The sequence below is a fragment of the Ascaphus truei genome, chromosome 1 (genome assembly GCF_040206685.1).
Source record: "Ascaphus truei isolate aAscTru1 chromosome 1, aAscTru1.hap1, whole genome shotgun sequence".
In the NCBI taxonomy this organism is placed as follows: Eukaryota; Metazoa; Chordata; class Amphibia; order Anura; family Ascaphidae; genus Ascaphus; species Ascaphus truei.
In genome coordinates, this window is record NC_134483.1 from 451,992,735 (window position 1) to 452,015,521 (window position 22,787).

Consider the following 22,787-nt stretch of genomic DNA (forward strand, 5'->3'; position numbering starts at 1 on the left):
CCTTCCCCCCCCCCCTCCAAGCCTCCTTCCCCCCCCCCCTCCCAAGCCTCCTTCCCCCCCCTCCCAAGCCTCCTTCCCTCCCCCCCTCCCAAGCCTCCTTCCCTCCCCCCCCACCCTTCCCCAAGCCCTCCTTCCCTCCCCCCCTCCCAAGCCTCCTTCCCTCCCCCCCTCCCAAGCCTCCTTCCCTCCCCCCCTCCAAGCTCCTTCCCTCCCCCCTCCCAAGCCTCCTTCCCTCCCCCCCTCCCAAGCCTCCTTCCCTCCCCTCCTCCCAAGCCTCCTTCCCTCCCCTCCTCCCAAGCCTCCTTCCCTCTCCTTCCCTCCCCTCCTTCCCTCCCCTCCTTCCCTCCCCTTCTTCCCTCATTGGCTGACTGGCGCACCACGTGACGCGTCAGAGCTGCAAATCACTAGGAGCTTGTAGCATCGGACGGCTGACGCGTCACAGCACGCAGTCAGCCAAGTCGGAAGGAGCCAGCGGGGACCTACACACTGGAGGAAAGGGGCTGGTGGTCCACGGCGCTCGCGCCGCCGGACGCAGCGGGACCAAAGCCTAAGACATGTGAATGTGCTCACAAGTGATTTTATATATATATATATATATACACGCACCAACATATTTCACAGTGCAGTATAATAGTGCTGTGAAGACTATGAATTACAACTTTGACATCCACACAGATACAACACACTTATTAATAAAAAACCCAGCGCAGTAGATGAGGAGGCAGATTGTCGGCTCCTTGGAGCAGGTTAATCTACCAGTGTGTGTGTGTGTGTCAGTATCAAAGTACTAATTGTATTGTTCTTGTCTTCACATTTCTATTGAATAGTGTTTGCATTACTGTGTTATTTGCTTCCAAATCATCGTAAATTTCAATCTGTCCTCAGTTCATGTTGGGTCATCAAGATACAAGATTATTTGAATCAGAAATTATTATGTGCGTTAGTCATAAACCTCTCGCAGGCTTTTTGTGTCCGGTTGATATTTCTGAGATTGGGATGATTGTGATGTGAAATCCTGAGCCAGGAACAGATTTCTATGGAGCCTCGCAACATATTAATATTAGATACGGTCAACGTAAGGAAAATTCTGCTAATTGTGACTTATTTCAACTATTCCAATCTCAGTTCCGGTATGGTTTCCGAGACCCAGATTAATCAGTAGCACGTTTTCCAAAAGATAAAGGCCCATATTTACTTAGTGGTGCTAATCCACAAGTTTCCCTTCAGTCTACTCAAGTGAATAGGCCAGAGGGTGTCTTTTAGTAGCACCTCTTATTAGATATGGGCCACCTCCTTTTATTATTGGTCGCTGTTCTAGTCCCAATTGGTTCCTTTCTCAATATAGATGTCCTTCGACTGCTAATGTCTGCATTTAATCACACCTGCTTTTAAAGCAACCCTTAGGGTGAGATGCAGTCTTCAATGATTTGGTGAAGTGTGAAATGTTTGCCTCCACTTACTAGCACTCTTTGTCATACCTTTTAGGTGGGCCATATGCATATTAAACAGATGGTTCTCCAAGTGAAATGATGGCTTATAATTGTCAGGTGTTTACAGTAAGTATACGGAATGATTTCTTTTCACTAACAATCCAAGCTAGCAGGAGGTTGTGAGCCCTTTAATGAATATTGAAGGAACTAAAACATGAGATATGGGATAAGCATCATGTAATGTTTAACACTACAACGCCTGGTCTGCCTGAGGTAGAAGAGGTATTAATAAAGCAAAGCAATGTAACCCTCCCTGCCCGACTTACAGGGAGAGTGCATTGTGTTACAGGGTTGGCGACTCCGCATGGGTTATCTTCAGTGGTTGACAAATCACCAAAAAATCTACTCGCCACACAAAAAAATCTACTCGCCACCTAGTACCAAACGTGTGCTGCTTGGGCCAATATTTACTCGCCCGGGGGTTAAATCCACTCGCCCGGGGCGAGCAAATGTATAGGTTTGTCGAACACTGGTTATCTTGACTCGGGGTGATGGATTCAGATGGCTGGGCTATGAGGTAACAGGGATGTAAATAATGGGCGCCAGGAACTTTTATAGTACGTCAGTGTATTGTTTCTGTCCCCAGACACGGAGACATTCCACACTCATGCAAACACATTGTACCATTTTTCTAGTAGTTATACACGAATACCGTGCTTCCAAAAGTGCCCACTCTTAGCAGTCAAATGGAGGTGTATTCACTTAGTCGCTCTACTGGTGTCGGACCCGGCCCCCCTTTGTTGCTTCGGAATAATCATTTGTATTACCCCTGTTACACTAGGCCCATTTCGGGGATCCTGGCTGGTCCTTTTTAACTGACACTGGTACCTTTTGCAATGTTGTTGTTCGGGGAGCGCAGAGTCCTATGCGGGATATAAAGAAAAATGCATACATAGTGCAACGATGTCTATAATTCAAAGGGGGTGGGGGGGTTGATAGTATGAGATAAATTGCAAGAGGGCAATGCCACAACTCACGTGGCCAAATGAGAACAAAAGGCACAGAAAGGTATCTTTGTGGATATCCCTCCATCTGCCCCAGTCTCCCCTGGGTCTTGTGACGGTAATCGGGTGGTGTGTGGAAGGCAGGAAGGCAGTCTCCCTAAACGTGTGACAATGGCTACCCCGCAAGGCTGGATATTTACACAGAGAGATAGTGTAAAAATCTATGTATAAAACAAATTAAAAGCAATACAGCACTTACATATAGTGCTATATGGCTCTGACAGACAGAACATTCACAATGTGGTAACGCGGCGTCTCTCTGATATCTGCGGCCCAGGGGAATCCCCACTTCCGGGTCCGGCTGCGGAGTCAGCTGGTCGGGAAACACGTGGTCATCCTACGTTGGCTGTCATTGCAACTTCTACAAGATTCGAAGGAGGATCTTAATAGGTTGAGCAGCTTATCATTTATTTTTATTCGCCTATTGTTGTATGAATGAGCACATTTCTGCCATCATGATACTCAGTTTATCACTATATGTGAATTTACTTAGGGAGCGACTAGTGTTTTTTCTTGTTTGCTAACGGTACATTTGGCCTGTTTGGAAACTGCCACTTCCATACAGACTGATACGCGTATTACAGCAGATCTGCGCTTAGAGCCAATTTGCAGACACATGGGAGCCCACTTTTCTGAGGCCCTCTGGCGTACCACTTTCCCATCTTTGGGACATGCTGGACTCCATAAGCCTTCTTCTAGGATCCAAACGTAAAGGGCACTGTCCCTCTCTACAACATAATAAATTAATGGGGGCCTGGTCTGCTCTACTATTTTATGGTTCTATCCCCATCTTTCTTCCTGAGGCTCCGCTCCTCGTATCCTCCAGGAACCTGCTCTCTCAAACCTTGTCCCTTGCCTAAATACTCTCCTGTGACGTCAGAATCCATATTGTAACACTTTGGGACCCAAAATACACTAACCTGCTAGTAGCCCTTTAGGAGGGGGGTTACAGCAATAAGAAATATCTTGTTCTAAAATCGGAGGATCTAGAGCAGGGGAGGCTAACTCCAGTCTTCAAGGGCCATCAACAGGTCAGGTTTTAAGGATATCCCTGCTTCAGCACAGGTTGCGGAATCAGTGGCTCAGTCTATGACTGAACCATCTGCGCTGAAGCAGGAATATCCTTAAAACCTTGTCTGTTGGTGGCCCTTCAGGACTGGAGGTAGCCACCCCTGATTTAGAAAAAAGCATTGAGCCATGAAGCGTGCCCTAGTGATAGATCATATGGAAAAAAAGGGTTTACAGTAAGTCTTTGTGAGGATTTATTTTAATTCAGAGAAATTCAATTGAACTAATAATCCACAATGTATTCTTCCTTAAGGTTTTGTACACTCATCAAAAGACCAAGAAGTCCAAGGTTTGGCAAGATGGAATTTTGAAGACATCACCTGAAGGAAATAAGGTAAGTATTAATTAAAATAGTTTCTATTATGTGTGCTGCCATCATACATCGTGGTATTTGTGAGGACATGATAATTGTTGACTCAATCTGAGGCTTATTTTTATCTTGTTCACTGTGTATATTATAATACATGTGGTCGTCAGGCTCTAGGATCACCATTTCAAAAAGTTATGCTGATTAATAAAATCAATCACACGCAGACAATTTCATTCAATGGTATGTTAGGCCCATTACTATGTCAATTGTTAGTCCAAATAAAAGAAGTATCACCTAATACTGAAGTGTGTGTGTGTGTGTGTGTGTGTGTCTATCTATAGAGATATATATATATATATATATATATATATATATATATCTCCCCAACAATTATTATCATATAAAAATTAAATGTACCCATTAAGTGTCAAGTGCCTACCTAGGCCCTGTCATTGATGGCATAAATTGAATGATCACTTACTCCATGAACAATCCACTGGCTGCATACAAAAATATTGATTTATTTGTTCAACTAGTCAAGGTTTTATACTTTTGTTCTCTATATTGTGAAGGCCATATTGAATCCAGAAGTGGGACGGGTTTTGCACCCTGGACTAGCCAGAAAAAAGCAAGAATATTTTTCTCCAAAACAAAAAAAATGCTTTAGCACATATAGAATAGGGGGTTGAGCAAATTGTACTTGAAGAAGGGAACTTTCAATGTAGCTTTGGCTGAAATGTCTTTGAAAGTTGCCTTGGGGCCTGCTTCAGGATGTCTCTTCCCTCTTTATAGAATTACCAATTAGAGTCATAATTGGATCTTCATTTTGATCCAGGTTGTTTACACAGGTTGTATTAGCTGTGTATGTCTCTGCACGGCTGTCGACATTGGTCACACGTATACTACCAACGCAGGCACAGTAACAGTCTGTTGTTGACACCTATTTAAAGGTTTCTCTTGAGGTGAAGCATTTTGTATGTTCTCCGTGTTTGGAGCCACATTTGTGCTACCTAGGTCTATTCACCTATACTGACGGTAGAGAGTGCCTATACTAATATAAGAATCTTACTGCTCTATGTAGATTACACTCCACTTCTTGACACTATGCTACCTCACTGACATCTGCACTGATATAACACTAAGATCAGTGTGAGTACTGAGTGTATAACAATAGCCATTGAGAGCTCTATTACCAGTTCCTCCAGTTGTTCTCATCAACAGTGGAACGGGACTACGGCACCGTGCACCGGGAACAAGAGAAATGCGCATGTAGCCATATTCTCTATACCTGACTTTAAGGCAATCCTAGATATCTTTATAGGTTCATTTTAAGACATAATAGTCTTTCTATACACATTAGTGCATGATCGAGAGCACTCATGTAGTGTTCCTACTTTGATCTAAGTCACTACATATATGTTGTTCAATTTTTTAATACCCTATATTTTATATTCATTTTGGACATTAAACTTTATTTTAATTACCTCACTAATCATTCTCAGTGATAGAGTGCTTGGAAACCAGGTCTCCTGTTCTTGTGTATTTGTATTAACTCTACCTAGTGAACACCTTGCTTTTATCTCATATAAGCTGTAGCGGGGTCCTGTCTGTGTCTCTTTATAGAATACAGAGAATAGCGCTTGTGCAGTTGTGCGCAATTTTCTTGCGAATGAAATGGCTAAAGCTGACTCTCCGGCGTATATAGAACAGGGCTCCTGCTTCCCTATTTAGCTATTAAAGAAACTGAAGAATTATACAACACGCTTGTTAATAAAATAATATACTGTTTCTTCGTACTAACCTTTTCAGCGCCGCAGGTCTGGCAGGACACCAGCGTGCCACTAGACCCAGACCTGTGGCATGTGCGCTCATGAGATCACATAAGCAGCGATCCCCTGAAGGAAACTGACGTAGAGGGGTACCATTTCCATTTAGATGTGACAGATCAGGCCTAGGAAAACTAACCATGACGTACCTGGTACATCAGTAGGCCACTGAAATGGTTAATACAAATGATTTTTAAAAATTGGCAATCTCTGGCTCCTATGTAATATTCTCTGAAGCCGGCTTCCCGGGAGCTGGAAAATAATTCAGCTCCAGTTAAATGAATTGGACTAAAATCTTCTCCAGGTCGGGGAAGGCAACTTTACAGCATATGGAATAGGGGCCAATGTTTAGTACCCGAGTTATGTCGTGATCCAGTCATTTGCCTAATGTCACACAGTGCGGGCACTAGGTATCACACCACGGTTTCCCACTTCAGAGCTCTGTATGTTCACAAGGCCACTTTTTGTTATTATTTCTACATACCCTCCCTAAATCTGAATGTGTTAATGAACCACTAGTTAGTGCATTAAATCCCGGAGGGTATTTCGTATTTGCTGTATTTGCATTCATCATCTGTAAGAGTGAGGGCCACACGGTAACGTCCCAATCTCCAGAGGATGATGTATAATAAGCTGTTCAGAAGAGCATGCGTTCTGTTTATTTGCATGTTTACAGCTTCTCTTATTCGTTGGTTGACAATCGATCTATGCCTGGTATTCAATATTTTTGTTGCTGTTCAGTTGAAAAACAACAATTTTATGCTGTCATTAGGGGTCCTTGTCTCTAAAACCCAGCAATATCTCCTTTTTTATTTTGTTTGTTTTTATTTGGAAATATATATTGATAAGATAGTAGTTCAAGCCCCATCGGGAGAGGATATTTGAGGCTGAATGCCTGCTCTTTGATATTAAGTGCTCACTGAAATCCTTTACTATGGTCAAAGATAACAATAACATTGTCAGGAATTCAGAATAAAATACTTCAGCACAGTACCTTGCAAAGTAATTAGGCATTGTTTTCTCTGTTTTAATATAGGCTACCTTGTATGATGACAAATGGCAGTGTTTGGAAAGCGTGTTTCTTAAAGTTAATAAGGTAAGCCAATATTTTATGTCCAGAATTACATCTCTTCCTCTTCACAATTGGGAGATGTATTTTGTTTATTTTACAAAATATCTTCCTTAATAGCTAAATATATAGTGTATATTTTGTGTTGGTCAGGATCCAGGATAACCAAGTGCATATGAACAGTTAAGTCGAGCACAATTAGATCATTTAATGAAATGTTTTTTAAAGATTATCATGCCATGCTATTAAAAATAGTAGTTTGCAGCATTTGCTTTTCATTGAAATCCCAGAAGACTGAAGTAAATATGATCGTATTCCTGTCTATATTTATCTTCCAATAATAACGGGGTTGTGTCTTTTGCCCGTGCAGTTAAATCCTGGGGATGACTTGGAAAGCGAGCGATATTTGATCACAGTGGAAGCAGAAGATGTACACAGCAGTGTCTCACACGAACAGATTGAAGTGAAAGAAGCTCCCAAGTTCAACCGAAACGCACTGAAACCTGTTGGCCTGCGTCCTCCTGCTGGCTTGAAAAGGAAATTTACTGTACGAGGTTTTTGAAGGATAAAAAAAATCTGAAATGGCTGTATCTGTGTTTACAAATATCCCCAAGTATAGCACACTCAAATGTCCTCCTGGGGCATTGCCTCGCGACAGAGGGATGGGCATTGCCCCGCGACAGAGGGATGGGCATTGCCTCGCGACAGAGGGATAGGCATTGCCCCGCGACAGAGGGATGGGCATTGCCCCGCGACAGAGGGATGGGTATTGCCCCGCGACAGAGGGATGTGCATTGCCTCGCGACAGAGGGATGGGCATTGTCTCGCGACAGAGGGATGGGCATTGTCTCGCGACAGAGGGATGGGCATTGCCCCGCGACAGAGGGATGGACATTGCCCCGCGACAGAGGGATGGGTATTGCCCCGCGACAGAGGGATGGGCATTGCCTCGCGACAGAGGGATGGGCATTGTCTCGCGACAGAGAGATGGGCATTGTCTCGCGATAGAGGGATGGGCATTGCCCCGCGACAGAGGGATGGGCATTGTCTCGCGACAGAGGGATGGGCATTGCCCCGCGACAGAGGGATGTGCATTGCCTCGCGACAGAGGGATGGGCATTGCCTCGCGACAGAGAGATGGGCATTGTCTCGCGACAGAGGGATGGGCATTGTCTCGCGACAGAGGGATGGGCATTGCCCCGCGACAGATGGATGGGCATTGTCTCGCGACAGAGGGATGGGTATTGTCTCGCGACAGAGGGATGGGCATTTCCCCGCGACAGATGGATGGGCATTGTCTCGCGACAGAGGGATGGGCATTGCCTCGCGACAGAGGGATGGGTTTTGCCCCGCGACAGAGGGATGGGTATTGCCTCGCGACAGAGGGATGGGTATTGCCCCGCGACAGAGGGATGGGCATTGCCTCGCGACAGAGGGATGGGTATTGCCCCGCGACAGAGGGATGGGCATTGTCTCGCGACAGAGGGATGGGTATTGTCTCGCGACAGAGGGATGGGCATTTCCCCGTGACAGAGAGATGGGCATTGTCTCGCGACAGAGGGATGGGCATTGCCCCGCGACAGAGGGATGGGCATTGCCTCGCGACAGAGGGATGGGTATTGCCCCGCGACAGAGGGATGGGTATTGCCTCGCGACAGAGGGATGGGCATTGTCTCACGACAGAGGGATGGGTATTGCCTCGCGACAGAGGGATGGGCATTGCCCGCGACAGAGGGATGGGCATTGTCTCGCGACAGAGGGATGGGCATTGCCCCGCAACAGAGGGATGTGCATTGTCCCGCGGCAGAGGGATGGGCATTGCCTCGCGACAGAGGGATGGGTATTGTCTCGCGACAGAGGGATGGGCATTGCCTCGCGACAGAGGGATGGGCATTGTCCCGCGGCAGAGGGATGGGCATTGCCTCGCGACAGAGGGATGGGTATTGTCTCGCGACAGAGGGATGGGCATTGCCCCACGACAGAGGGATGGGCATTGCCCGCGACAGAGGGATGGGCATTGCCCGCGACAGAGGGATGGGCATTGCCCGCGACAGAGGGATGGGCATTGCCCGCAACAGAGGGATGGGCATTGCCCGCGACAGAGGGATGGGCATTGCCTCGCGACAGAGGGATGGGCATTGTCTCGCGACAGGGATGGGCATTGCCCGCGACAGAGGGATGGGCATTGCCCGCGACAGAGGGATGGGCATTGCCTCGCGACAGAGGGATGGGCATTGTCTCGCGACAGAGGGATGGGCATTGCCCCGCGGCAGAGGGATGGGCATTGTCTCGCGACAGAGGGATGGGCATTGCCCGCGACAGAGGGATGGGCATTGTCTCGCGACAGAGGGATGGGCATTGCCCCGCGACAGAGGGATGGGCATTGTCTCGCGACAGAGGGATGGGTATTGCCCCGCGACAGAGGGATGGGTATTGCCTCGCGACAGAGGGATGGGCATTGCCTCGCGACAGAGGGATGGGCATTGTCTCGCGATAGAGGGATGGGCATTGCCCCGCGACAGAGGGATGGGCATTGCCCGCGACAGAGGGATGGGCATTGCCCGCGACAGAGGGATGGGCATTGCCCGCGACAGAGGGATGGGCATTGCCTCGCGACAGAGGGATGGGCATTGCCTCGCGACAGATGGATGGGTATTGTCTCGCGACAGATGGATGGGCATTGTCTCGCGATAGAGGGATGGGTATTGTCTCGCGACAGAGGGATGGGCATTGCCCGCGACAGAGGGATGGGCATTGCCCCGCGACAGAGGGATGGGCATTGCCTCGCGACAGAGGGATGGGCATTGTCTCGCGATAGAGGGATGGGCATTGTCTCGCGACAGAGGGATGGGCATTGCCCCGCGACAGAGGGATGGGCATTGCCCCGCGACAGAGGGATGGGTATTGCCCGCGACAGAGGGATGGGCATTGTCTCGCGACAGAGGGATGGGCATTGCCCCGCGACAGAGGGATGGGCATTGTCTCGCGACAGAGGGATGGGCATTGCCCCGCGACAGAGGGATGGGCATTGTCTCGCGACAGAGGGATGGGCATTGTCTCGCGACAGAGGGATGGACATTGCCCCGCGACAGAGGGATGGGCATTGCCCGCGACAGAGGGATGGGCATTGTCTCGCGACAGAGGGATGGGCATTGCCGGCGACAGAGGGATGGGCATTGCCGGCGACAGAGGGATGGGCATTGCCCGCGACAGAGGGATGGGCATTGCCGGCGACAGAGGGATGGGCATTGCCCGCGACAGAGGGATGGGCATTGCCCGCGACAGAGGGATGGGCATTGTCTCGCGACAGAGGGATGGGCATTGCCCGCGACAGAGGGATGGGCATTGCCCACGACAGAGGGATGGGCATTGCCCGCGACAGAGGGATGGGCATTGCCCACGACAGAGGGATGGGCATTGCCCACGACAGAGGGATGGGCATTGCCCGCGACAGAGGGATGGGCATTGCCCACGACAGAGGGATGGGCATTGCCCGCGACAGAGGGATGGGCATTGCCCGCGACAGAGGGATGGGCATTGGTCCACGATCCCAGAATTCAGTTTCCCGTTCAGTAGTGCTGAGGCAGCAAAGATGTATGTTTGCTCAGTAAATACAGCAAATGTGAAACTTACTCAAGATGTGTGCCAGTGTGGGGTACTCCAAATTGTCTCCTAAATGCCTAATATATTTTAATCGTGTCCTGATTTAAGCCCAGGTGGTCATAGCATGGTTTATACATGGATAAATATGGTTTATACAGAGGGATGGGCATTGTCTCGCGACAGAGGGATGGGCATTGTCTCGCGACAGAGGGATGGGCATTGCCGGCGACAGAGGGATGGGCATTGCCGGCGACAGAGGGATGGGCATTGCCCGCGACAGAGGGATGGGCATTGCCGGCGACAGAGGGATGGGCATTGCCGGCGACAGAGGGATGGGCATTGCCGGCGACAGAGGGATGGGCATTGCCCGCGACAGAGGGATGGGCATTGCCCGCGACAGAGGGATGGGCATTGCCTCGCGACAGAGGGATGGGCATTGCCCGCGACAGAGGGATGGGCATTGCCTCGCGACAGAGGGATGGGCATTGCCCGCGACAGAGGGATGGGCATTGCCCGCGACAGAGGGATGGGCATTGCCCACGACAGAGGGATGGGCATTGCCCACGACAGAGGGATGGGCATTGGTCCACGATCCCAGAATTCAGTTTCCCGTTCAGTAGTGCTGAGGCAGCAAAGATGTATGTTTGCTCAGTAAATACAGCAAATGTGAAACTTACTCAAGATGTGTGCCAGTGTGGGGTACTCCAAATTGTCTCCTAAATGCCTAATATATTTTAATCGTGTCCTGATTTAAGCCCAGGTGGTCATAGCATGGTTTATACATTCATATTGCTTGGTTGCCCAAATCATGTCATGCTGGCAGTCCTTGAGAAGTCCTTAAGTTGAGAAGCACTGTTGCCTGAGCGCAAGAAACATTTGCAGAAATACTTCTCCATCTCTGTCATAAAAACATTAATATATCAAAGGTAGAAGTGTAAAGGTAAAAAAAAGATTTGTTATGCCAGCAATCAGTTAGCTCTCCGTCTAGTTTCTCCATCTTGAGCGTCAACACCAAAATAAATATCTGTACACTCCTTAAGTGTAATAGGTATTTCTTTTGGTGATATAGCTTCATCCAGGTAAGCTAGTAAGAAGATCAGATGCATAAACTGTGTAATATTACAATTTCCTAAACAAAAGTGCGTGACTTTCATTGTTACAAAGGGGAGGCTGTTGGCAAGTGCTGGCATTTTGATGTATAATGTGTTTTTTGTTTTGTTCATTCAGACAAAAGTCTGATATGAAAGGTATTCGTTGGATTCTTAGTTTGTGTGTTCTCACATACAAGCCATTGAACAAATTAATTTTACTATTTTACTATTTTAACTTAATTTGAATAGACAGTGTTGCAATTAAGTGTTTGTAATCTTATTAAAACACTGCGCACACTTGTTTTGTTTTTTAGGGTTTTCAGGGTCCGCGGGAAATTCCAAAGAAGCCAGCGGTGGAGGGCATAGGGGGGGCTGCATCTCCTGTGCTAGCACAAGGCTGCTCTTCTTTGCCTTCACAGCTGTACACTACTTCTCCTCTGTTTGCTGCCCCCTGCAGAAAGCAGGAAGAAGTCTGCCTTCCAGCGGACTATGGTGCTGACGCTTCCGGGACCTGGACAAAGCAGAATGCGTCGGTGACTTCTTTTTCCACTTGCTCCTCAACGGAAATGGTTCAAGGAGAAAACATTGCTGGCTCTTTTCTGGGTGCCAGAAAGACAGAAGGAGGGAGCATCTCACAGAACATAAGGAGTACAGCACAGATTTTGGCACTCTTGAAGTTCCAGCCCCCGCCATTGATGAGTGTGGGGATATCTGCTAACGTTGGTCAACAGCATCATGGACAGCAATCTGCAAATGGTAGCAGTCAGAATCTGAAGAGTAAGTGCACTGGTACATCTGGAAAACCAATCAACCTTACTGTAGAAAGCCAGAAGACGCTGCAGTATCCTCTTGAAAAGGAAGTAGTGAAATCTGTTCCTAATAGAAGCCGGTGGGATGTATACTTAGAGCAGTCACCAGTTTCCAACACTGAAGGAGTTGTTAATAAGAGCCAGGAGATAACTATTGGAACAAATGTCCCAGACGACAGGCAGTGCTGTTTGAGTCCGGTGGAGCTTTTACTAAGTAGCAAACAAGAGGAAGAGAAAGGTGCTTGGGATTCAAAACGTGTTCACTTCCCAATACAAACCAATGAAGCTGACGGCGCAGCAAACTTATTAAAAACAGAGAGACAATTACCCAAAGACCTAGGGGTATCAAATAGCCATCAACGCTCTGCAAGACCATTAATAACATTAGCAGCTCCACTGCTGAGTAAGTCTGAAGCACATTTACACAGTGGTGCGCAACAGTCCTTTGTGGCAGAAACGAATGTGAGCAAATCTTTGGGAAGTTCACTTAACAGCACATTTCAAAGTTTTAACTATTTACAGAGCTCGAAAGTAATTAGCAGCTTTGAAAACTGTGCTAATCAGAAAGTGATGGATCAAAGTGTGGTCAATTCTCAGAATCTTCCAACTCCTGTCATCCCTTCTTGTAGTATATCCTCTACCAATAGACTCGGTCGTATAAGATGTCTGGATGGAGAAACTCCCCAAACAGAGAAACCTGTCGCTTCCTACTCTCCAGCTCATAACAATGAGTTCGCTTTACTAAATGACATCGACAATGATGACTTTTCAGAGGTCTCTTTTAACCTGTTGGACAATTTTGAGTTTGAGGACTCGGGTGGCGAGGATTCACAGGGAGGTCCACTTGTTCCCCAAAGTGCATCACAAGTGTCTAAAAGATGCTGGGACCTAAATAAGGATCCAACAGGAAGCGGTCACCTTGGTGAGCTGTCAGTCAAGCAGGATCAAGAAAAATGTGCAAAGAACAATTTATCAGGAAATGATAGCCTGCCTTTAAAAACCCAGGATAAAAAAGACAGAGAGGATAGGGAAACGGTGGAAGAAGCGGGCTCTCTGCTTCCAATTACTAAAAATGTTCCTGAGGAGAGAAGCATCAGCAGTACTGATTGGCAAGCTACAGAATTGGCTTTCACTTCCACAGATTTGACTCCATCTCCAGTGTTTGATATTATTCCACTGGGTTCTGGAAAAGCTAACAAAGTCAAGGATGACAGTGTGTTGCAGACCCTCTCTAAAACTATGGACATTAATGACACTCCTACATTCAATAATGAATACTGTAGCACTTCCGTGCACAGCTTCCTCAGAGATCGTAAGGCAACCACAGGTGAGAGTAAACTAACTTCATGTTCACTTGGCACAAACTCTCCAAGCACAGAGCAGATATCTGAGGGCGATAGTTTGCTGCTGGGATACAGAGAAGAAGAGATGGAAGAAGGACATGGGAAAAGGTTTCTGGAAGTCTTGGGGTCATCTAACCCTTCATTGCAAGAGTCGCCACTTAGCAGTGATGAGTTGTTTGAGGGTGTCACAGAAGAGCCTCAACCCCCTATGATAGGTAAAAGACATGATGCACTTATAGAAGATGACATGCAACTTTCAGAGGAAGGGATTTGGTGTAAAGAAACAGACAATGACTCCCCTGAGCTTCCCGAATCAGGCAGCAGCATCTCACTTTTAAAAACATTGACAGAGCACAGCACCGCAGTAGAAAGTCTGAACATCTTAAAGGGGAAAAACCTTTCCACATTTCGGGAAGGAGAGGGCATAAGAGAGAGAGATCTACACAGCGGAGAAGGTCAGACTTGCACATTCTTAATTTCTTTTCACGAATGAAAATAAAAAAAAGGCATTCCAGTGTGAAGAATAGGTTTATAAACATGTCTGTCTCTTACAAGGACCTCTGTCTTTATAAGAGACCAAAACGTTGATACATAAGGCCACGTCCATGGTTATCGCGTGCACGACTGTGACTACGCTCGTGGCGCGATAAAAATGATGTGCCTGTATGCGGCTGTCTTTAGTGTGTGCGGCCAGAAGCGCCGGCGCTCGCGATGTGCGAGGAAACAAATACATTTGTTTTCTCGCGCGACGACCGGGTCACGTGAGCTGTTCGCCCAATGAGGGATTGCTGACGCTCACGTGCCTGTGATGCAACCCCTCGATCGCTGACGTTGCTATGGGCACCCGCGACGGACATGTACTTGCTATGGCGCTGCCCAACGTCGTAGTCGCCGTAGCAAGTACTATAAACTCGGCCTTAGATTGCATCCCTCTCACAGTCCTCTAGTGGTTACATTTTATATGCACAGGTCACCAGAACCAAAGATGTTTCTACTGCTGCAAACATTCCTGCACTGTGAAACCTGTTATCCATTTGACATATATTACTTACCACAGTATTTTTTTTTTTTTTTATCATTTAGGCTTTGCTTAATGTTATTGTCCATATCGGTTTCAAAGTCGATCTGTGAAAAGCCCAATAACGGAAATCATAGACTGTATAATATACACTCTTCAAAAAAAGATATCAGTAGCCACATTTGTCTTTTAATTCATTTACATACCTCACTGGTATCTTCTTCCGGTGTGTGTATATTTAATAAAGGGCACTGGAAGGTTTAAAAGCTTATACTTTTTGTTGATCCATTGAAACATTATGTAACTTACTTTTTTTTTGTTTTTTTTTTGTTTTTTTTTATACCATTAATAATCACAGTTACACAGCCACAAATAGTCCTCCGTTTATCAAAAAAAATTAAGATTTCTAATGAGAATCAGCCATTGGTATAGAATCACCTTGAAAAAAAAATATCATGTTCAACTAATAAACAGGAGCAAATCAATGAATGTGAGTTCCATCTGCTTATTTTTCTGTTTGTCTCCTCCACAATCTGAGCAATAATAAGTCAATGTGGTTAACTAAAATGTGTTTGTTAAATACAAAAGAAAAATCTTGAATGTTTCCTAGTAAAGATTTAAAATTACCCTGCTTAAGATCTTCAGAGACGGAGCACTGGAGAGATTTACCATCTATCTCCTGAGCTTCACCATCCATCTCCTGAGCTTTACCATCCATCTCCTGAGCTTTACCATCCATCTCCTGAGCTTTACCATCTATCTCCTGAGCTTTACCAAGTACCACCTTCCTTCACTGCGGAGAGCACCTGGCGTCATTCAGAGGACATGCAGAAATCACTTTGTCCGCAGCCTGTTTCTCCAGAGTTGGTAACTACTTGTTTCTATCAATTATACTGGAGGATGTGTATAAAGTGTCACAAACATGACAAATGCTCCAAAACTGGTACAATCTGCAACATTTTAACTCCACGTGACTCAAGGTATCAAATACCTAGCGGAGTGTTTAAGGGAGGTAAATAAGCGAATAATAGCCACATTAACACACATTTGTTACGGCCTTCGATTCTGTATTGCTCTTCCCACTTGTTCGCTTATGTCAATAATCAAGTTGTTTTATGTTTGGGTAAATAAAAATGTACAAAGCATACTGTAAGTATGTAGCTACTAATTATACATAGAATGAACACATTATGTATACTCCCTTCCTAAATGCTACTTTAAAAACAATGTATGTTGTGGGTTGTCTGATCAACTTAAGTGCTTTTACTGAAAGGTGTAGCATAAATATTCTGGGATGGGTGTCGTCCTTAAGTTCCAACACACGCTCTAGTACTGCGTTTCTTTGAGTAGCGTATTAGAAAAAAGGTGAAATAAATAATAAGGCACCTCAAGGAAGAGATCTGTGGGTGTTCTGTACTGTGTGTGAAGCGATGGTCTGAGGTCAAGACATTCTTAACCGTACTAAACATTGGGTTCAGATCCTTTTTGGATCTCCTTTTAGGAAAGTTTATACCGCATGCCATAAAAACAAAAAAGGGGCTTTCTTTTTATTTAAAATGAAAGTGGAACTGTAGGTTTGTAAATAAGAAGAAGTGCTACTCGGAGTGTGAATAATGGGAAAAATAGTTGTGGTACTCGTCCCTTCCATCGCTGGCTGTACTTGAAAGTGGAGTATTATTTGGATTCCTTGTCATTTTAGTCCATAGAAAACATCTTAAACTGCTAAATAAAAGCTGAATTCTGTCATATCATCTCAAACCTTACATACTGTATGAGAAGAAAAAACGAATGGCGCACAGCCAGGGAGCCAGGTGTGGAATAAAAAACTTTTTCTTTTATTGCAGCATGGTGAGAGACAAATTCACCCCCTTGGGGGACACAGACAGGGACCTCCTACGCGTTTCGGACCAACGGGTCCTTTATCAAGGAGTCCTTGATAAAGGACCCGTTGGTCCGAAACGCGTAGGAGGTCCCTGTCTGTGTCCCCAAGGGGGTGAATTTGTCTCTCACCATGCTGCAATAAAAGAAAAAGTTTTTTTATTCCACACCTGGCTCCCTGGCTGTGCGCCATTCGTTTTTTCTACTGGATGTGTCTGGATTCTGGATCCTTCATGGCTGGCACGCCGGCAGAGGAACCCTGGAGGTGACGTGAGTGGGGCTTATTGGTTAAGACTGCTATAGTTAAGTTTGGCTGTTGTCATTGTGATGCTTACAAGTCTATATTTACCTACCCACTCCCACCGGTATCTCCAGGGTTAATATTTAATCACCCATGTAATTGGATGGAGTTGCTGTGGGTTTGAGCACCCCAATCCTTTCATACTGTATGAGAAAACAGTTCTTGTTATCTTCATTCAACCTATCAATGTAACACTGCAGAACTGGAACAAGTGAAACAGTAGATGTTTATTTTTTTTCTTTGATAAACCTTTTGTTTTCCCCTAAGGTAGATGTAGATAAATGACAGTGTAATTGTGCTGTAGATTAAATGGACATGTATTTAATTCTAATTGTTTCCAGGTACCACTCATTTTTCAAGAACAGCCGTTTGGCTCTGTTTCCTCAAATGGACCTTCCAAATCATGTCAGGTAAACCCGGTTCTAAATATTCTTGATACTGAAGAGAAACTAAATGACTTGTTATTAGTATTTAGACAGAAAGGCACCGAACGGAATGAGGGATATATCCATTATTAGAAATCATTGGGAAAACTCTATACAAATCAATGTAATAATTATAAATAACCACGAGTAAACAAGGCTTCCGGTTCCCCTGTTAGATTTGAATGAAATATTAATGGGATTTTTTTTTTTTTACACTATTTGATTGCTCTTTGTTAAAAGACAAAATATTCTGACTTCAAATGAGATAACCTCCTCTCTTATAAACCTCTCTGGACCACGAAGTAGAAATGGTTGATTTCTTGGTACCAGGAGTTCGCAGGTTCAGAAGAGATTTAACGTTCAATTCCCTAAGAAGCCATCAAATCTAAATTCCAGCGAACCTGTCAAGTCACTACAACTAACATCATTATTTTCACTGCATTTAGCACTCATATTTTCAACATGGACTAGATCAGTGAATGCCTCCTGAATTTGTGCATTGCAGTAGTAAGAAGTACAGTATATACATTCTTAGCAAGCTCAAATCACAAACCTGTGTGTCTGTGTGTGTTCTGGAGTGCCACTGAGTTTGTGAACTAATGTATAAAAACAAAAGACTAGCCCAAATATGACAAATAATTTACTGTAGTACATTACTTTGTATTTTATCTATATTCTTTCTTCATAAATATGGGACATAAGACTACATGATATTGGTAGTGTAGGACCTACTGAAATGGGTTTACCATGAAGTGGTTGTAGACTTGTCACTCATATATAGGCAGTAGATCCAAATAGGCATCAAGCAGTACACATGGCTTTGGGCAAAGGAAGATACCACACAGCAAGCGATGTTTCAGGCCGATACATGGCCTTTCATCACGTCATACCTACCTTATAAAAGGCCGTGTATGGGCCTGAAACGTCGCTTGCTGTGTGGTATCTTCCTTTGAATAAAGGTAACTCTTTTTCAACACCAAAGCCATGTGCACTGCTTGATGCCTATTTGAATCTACTACTGTACTTGTATATGAGTGATATGCTTATCATGGGATTGAGTTCTGCCCCTTTTTTGGTTGTTCCTTTATACTGCTGAGTGCGGATTAAGCACTTTTTCTTGCTGAAGAAACAATTAAGTTTAACTCCTTGCTGTAGTATTTTTGGGACACTGTTCCCTTGCTTTTTGTGGTTGTAGGCTTAAAATATTTTGGCCACGGTATTGAACTAAATGACCCATATTTATGAAGATAGAATATAGATAAAATACATGGTAATGTACTAAATAATTTGTCATATTGGATGTAGCATTGGTGCTCTTGTCTTTAGCACTAGAAGTAGACATTTTGCTCTGTATCCAAGTATAAACATGATATAGATATATATATTCATAACATTATAATCTATGTTAAATATTCAACAGTTTGTTTTAAGGCAGATATTGTGTACTTCAATATGATTATTTGAAATGATTAGCGTATTGCATCTGGTGTAGTCACAGTTCTGTTTATAATTGTTTAATAGGCTGTGCAGCCAGTTGAATTTCAAGGTCACAGGGTAAAAGGATCAGCTTCTAGTGCAGTCATGATCAGGGCGTCGGACACAATGCTAGAATGGAGGGAGTCCCCAGTCAGGAGTCCACATGGAAACCTATACTTTGAATCAAGCAATCATTCTCTATCCCCGCAGCAGCCAACCAGTTGTATGTTGATTGATTTCATGCAGGTAACATCATTCTTTATAGTGTTTTCTCTCAATTGAGTTTGAGATTTTTATTTTGTACTGTATTGCATATTTCGTTGTTGCCATACAGTCCTATAATTTTCCATGCCCTACATTTCCATCTGCAGTATTTAATATGGCATGGCTGCATCATTACTGGGTATGAATTGAAGTTCAACTTCAAACTACATTAGAAATAAGATAGGACCTTTGCATAGGGACCGGACATTAGATTTGGATACGGTGCTTTGCATGACCATTGAACCCCCTCCCCCCCATACCTATTTACCTTACCCTGTCTGTTTGGTTCCACCAAGAGGTACACCACATAGGACTTACCTGCCAGAACTTGAGATACAGCAATTACAGCAAGGCACACATGAGTAGCAAGCCCCACTCACCAATACCATGGCTACGCATATACCAATAAAGCTTATATCCCTAAATGTGAAGGGCCTCAACTCTAATGGGAAAAGAAGACTAGCCCTTGGAGAATTAAAAAAACTTAACGGAGATATCCTATTTCTCCAAGAGACCCACTTCGACACACAAACCCCCTTAACGCTTTCACGGGTTTATAGCCAACAGCCTTTTCTTCTTGCTGGTATAGGAAGCATAGAGGAGTAGCTATAGCAATCAAGCATGAAATCCCATTCTAAACACAGTCAGTTATAACGGACCTTGAAGGTAGATTTCTAAAAATTCAAGGCCTCCTATCAGGGGTAAAAGTGACTCTGGCAAATCTGTACGCCCCAAATGACTGGCAGACAGAGTTTCTTAGAACTACCTTAGAAACCATCAAAGACAATTAAATGGAATACATGATTGTTTGCGACAACTTTAATATGGCACAGTATCCAGAGGTTGATAGGTCCACTCCTGCTAACCAAAGTAATTCGAGAACTTCCCAAAACACGGTTAAGAAATTTAGGTTAATAATGAAAGAGTTCCCTTCTTGATATTTGGCGTTTGAAACATAAGGGTCAAAGGGATTATTCCTTCTATTCGACACAGCACAATTCTTTTTTTTGTAACTTGAACTTTATTAGATTTTTAGAACAGCAAAAAGGGGTGGGATGTAGTAAGGGGGAGGGAGGGGGGAGAAGTACCACATTGTTAACAATCGTATCTTAAAATGTTCCAATTGGTAACGGCAACAACACCCACAACACACCATAATCAATTGTCTGAAAAAGGATTTAACGCTTTACCCACATCAATTACCCTCACTAAAATAACTGATGACCTCCATGCTGCCAAAGGTCATTACACTCTGCTCATAATACTCGACCACTCTACAGCATTTGACACCGTGGACCACCCTCTTCTCACATTCTCCATACTCTTGGTATTCAGAACAAAGCTCTATCCTGGATCTCCTCCTACCTCTCCCATCATACTTTCAGTGTCTCTTCTGCTAACACCTCCTCCTCTATTGATCTCTCTGTGGGGGTACCCCAGGACTCTGTCCTGGGACCTCTTTTCTCTGTACACCCTTTCTCTAGGTGACCTAATAACATCTCTTGGGTTTAAATATCACCTCTATGCTGACGACACACAAATTTACTTTTTAATCCCCGACCTTACACCTGCTGTACAAACCAAAGTTTCTGAATGTGTCTCTGCTATATCATCCTGGATGGCCCTCTGCCACCTTAAACTTAACATGGCAAAAACAGAGCTCCTCATACATCTTCCCAAACCTGGCCCTACTACTTCCTTCCTTACCGTTGGAAGTACGATCAGTCACCCAGTAGCCCAAGCACGCTGCTTAGGAGTCGCACTCGACTCCTCACATTCTCCTCTCACATTCAAAACGTTTCTAAAACCTGTCGCTTTTTCCTCTGCAATATCACAAAGATACTCCTGTTGCTCGACTGCTAAAACTCTGACTCAGGCTCTCATGCTCTCCCGTCTTGATTACTGTAACCTCCTGCTGTCCGGCCTTCCTGCCTCTCACTTGTCTCCCCTACAATCTATCCTAAACGCTGCTGCCATTATCACTCTACTCTTTCCTATATCTGTCTGGGCGTCTCCCCTGCTGAAATCCCTCTCCTGGCTTCTGATCAAATCCCGCATCTCGCACTCAATTCTCCTCCTCACTTTTAAAGCTTTACACTCTTCAGCCCCTCCTTACATCTCAGCCCAAATGTCTTGCTATACAACCATCTCAACTCTTTCGTTCTGCTCAAGGATGTCTCCTCTCTATCCCGTTTGTATCTAAAGCCCTCTCCCGCCTTAAACCTTTCTCACTGACTGCCTCGCACCTCAGGAATCCCCTTCCCCTCAATAGCCGACTAGCACACTCTCTACACCAGCTTTAAGACCCATCTTAAAACACACCTCCGTAACGAAGCATATGAGCAGCTCCATGGCTGATACTATACACCTCATACATAAACCTTGGCCCCTTGCAGACTCACTTACCAGAACACCTTCCTACTGTCTCTGTACGTTCTTCCTACTTACCAACTAGATTGTAAGCTCTTTGGAGCAGGGACTCATTTTCCTAAATGTAACTTTTATGTCTGAAGCACTTCTTCCCATTATGTGGTATTTGTATTATTATTATTTATTTATTTTCCGATTTAAGTTATGTGTATTACTACTGTGAAGCGCTATGTACATTAATGGCGCTATATAAATAAAGATATACATACATTTATTTATTTATAAAATATTTTACCAGGAAGTAATACATTGAGAGTTACCTCTCGTTTTCAAGTATGTCCTGGGCACAGAGTTAAGACAAATAATACATGTTTACAAATACAGTTACATAAATGAGCAGGGTATACAATATATACAAGACACTGCGTGCACAGTTAAAGATAATATATATATTATGGGTGTATGTTACAGACCAGATTAAAATGTGTGACAGCCTTAGATTTGAAAGAACTTAAACTGGTGGTGGATGTAAGAGTCTCTGGTAGGTTGTTCCAGTTTTGGGGTGCACGGTAAGAGAAGGAGGAGCGGCCGGATACTTTGTTGAGCCTTGGGACCATGAACAGTCTTTTGGAGTCTGATCTCAGGTGATAGGTGCTGCATGTGGTAGGGGTGAGGAGCTTGTTCAGGTAGCTGGGTAGCTTGCCCATAAAGAATTTGAAGGCAAGACAGGAAAGGTGAACTTTGCGCCTAGACTCGAGTGATGACCAATCTAGTTCTTTGAGCTTTTCGCAGTGATGTGTTTTATAGTTGCATTGGAGAACAAAACGACAAATTGAATTGTAGAGGGTGTCAAGTTTGCTAAGGTGGGTTTGAGGTGCTGAGCCATATACTATGTCTCCATAGTCAATTATTGGCATTAGCATCTGCTGTGCGATACTAAGGTTCAGTGAAATCCACAGCTACTGTATACTCTGGGAGGCCCATAAGGCCACAATAAGGGGACAATTGATTTCCATAGTCTCACATAGGAAGAGATAGAAGTCGCTGACGAAAAAAATTATTTCGCTAGAAGCAGAACATTAAAAAAAGAAAGAAAATCCTATACCAGGCAAAAGAGGAACTTAAAAGACTACAACTAGAAGATATAGAACAGGCCCCGAAATGGACAAGACAAACTTATTACGCTAAGGGCAATAAGGCTGATAGACTATTGTCAACCAAAATTAGAGGAAGAAAACAAAAGTCAAATACCTCTGCTATCAAATAAAAAATGCTGAGACAACATACGACCCATCCCTATACGACCTATCTCTATACGACCCATTCCCCATAGCTAGGGAATGCCACAACTTTTACTCAAAACTGTATGATTTGGAAACATCTGTGCTCAGAAAAAATAGTAACATACTTGAGGAATTGCAACCTCCCAAAATTAAATGAAG

At 44.6% G+C, this 22,787-nt stretch overlaps 1 protein-coding gene across 7 annotated transcripts in view; it reads left to right on the forward strand.

The window, feature by feature from the left end:
- Positions 1–338: 338 nt before the first annotated feature.
- ZGRF1 (zinc finger GRF-type containing 1) overlaps positions 339–22,787 on the forward strand; it is a 95,197-nt gene continuing 72,748 nt past the window's right edge. For 4 of the 7 annotated variants that reach the window (XR_012804154.1, XM_075617017.1, XM_075617026.1 and 1 more), the window contains exons 1-8: positions 340–1,556; positions 3,816–3,896; positions 6,735–6,794; positions 7,138–7,314; positions 11,776–14,068; positions 15,269–15,498; positions 17,152–17,220; positions 18,757–18,957. Coding sequence is in view for 6 of the 7 variants with exons in the window: in XM_075617017.1 (XP_075473132.1) it covers positions 1,527–1,556; positions 3,816–3,896; positions 6,735–6,794; positions 7,138–7,314; positions 11,776–14,068; positions 15,269–15,498; positions 17,152–17,220; positions 18,757–18,957 (3,141 nt within the window). In the remaining variant the exon portion in view is untranslated. Of the gene's footprint in view, positions 1,557–3,815; positions 3,897–6,734; positions 6,795–7,137; positions 7,315–11,775; positions 14,069–15,268; positions 15,499–17,151; positions 17,221–18,756; positions 18,958–22,787 lie in introns of all 7 variants that reach the window. The other 3 variants (XM_075617044.1, XM_075617000.1, XM_075617009.1) reach the window with 3 other exon arrangements.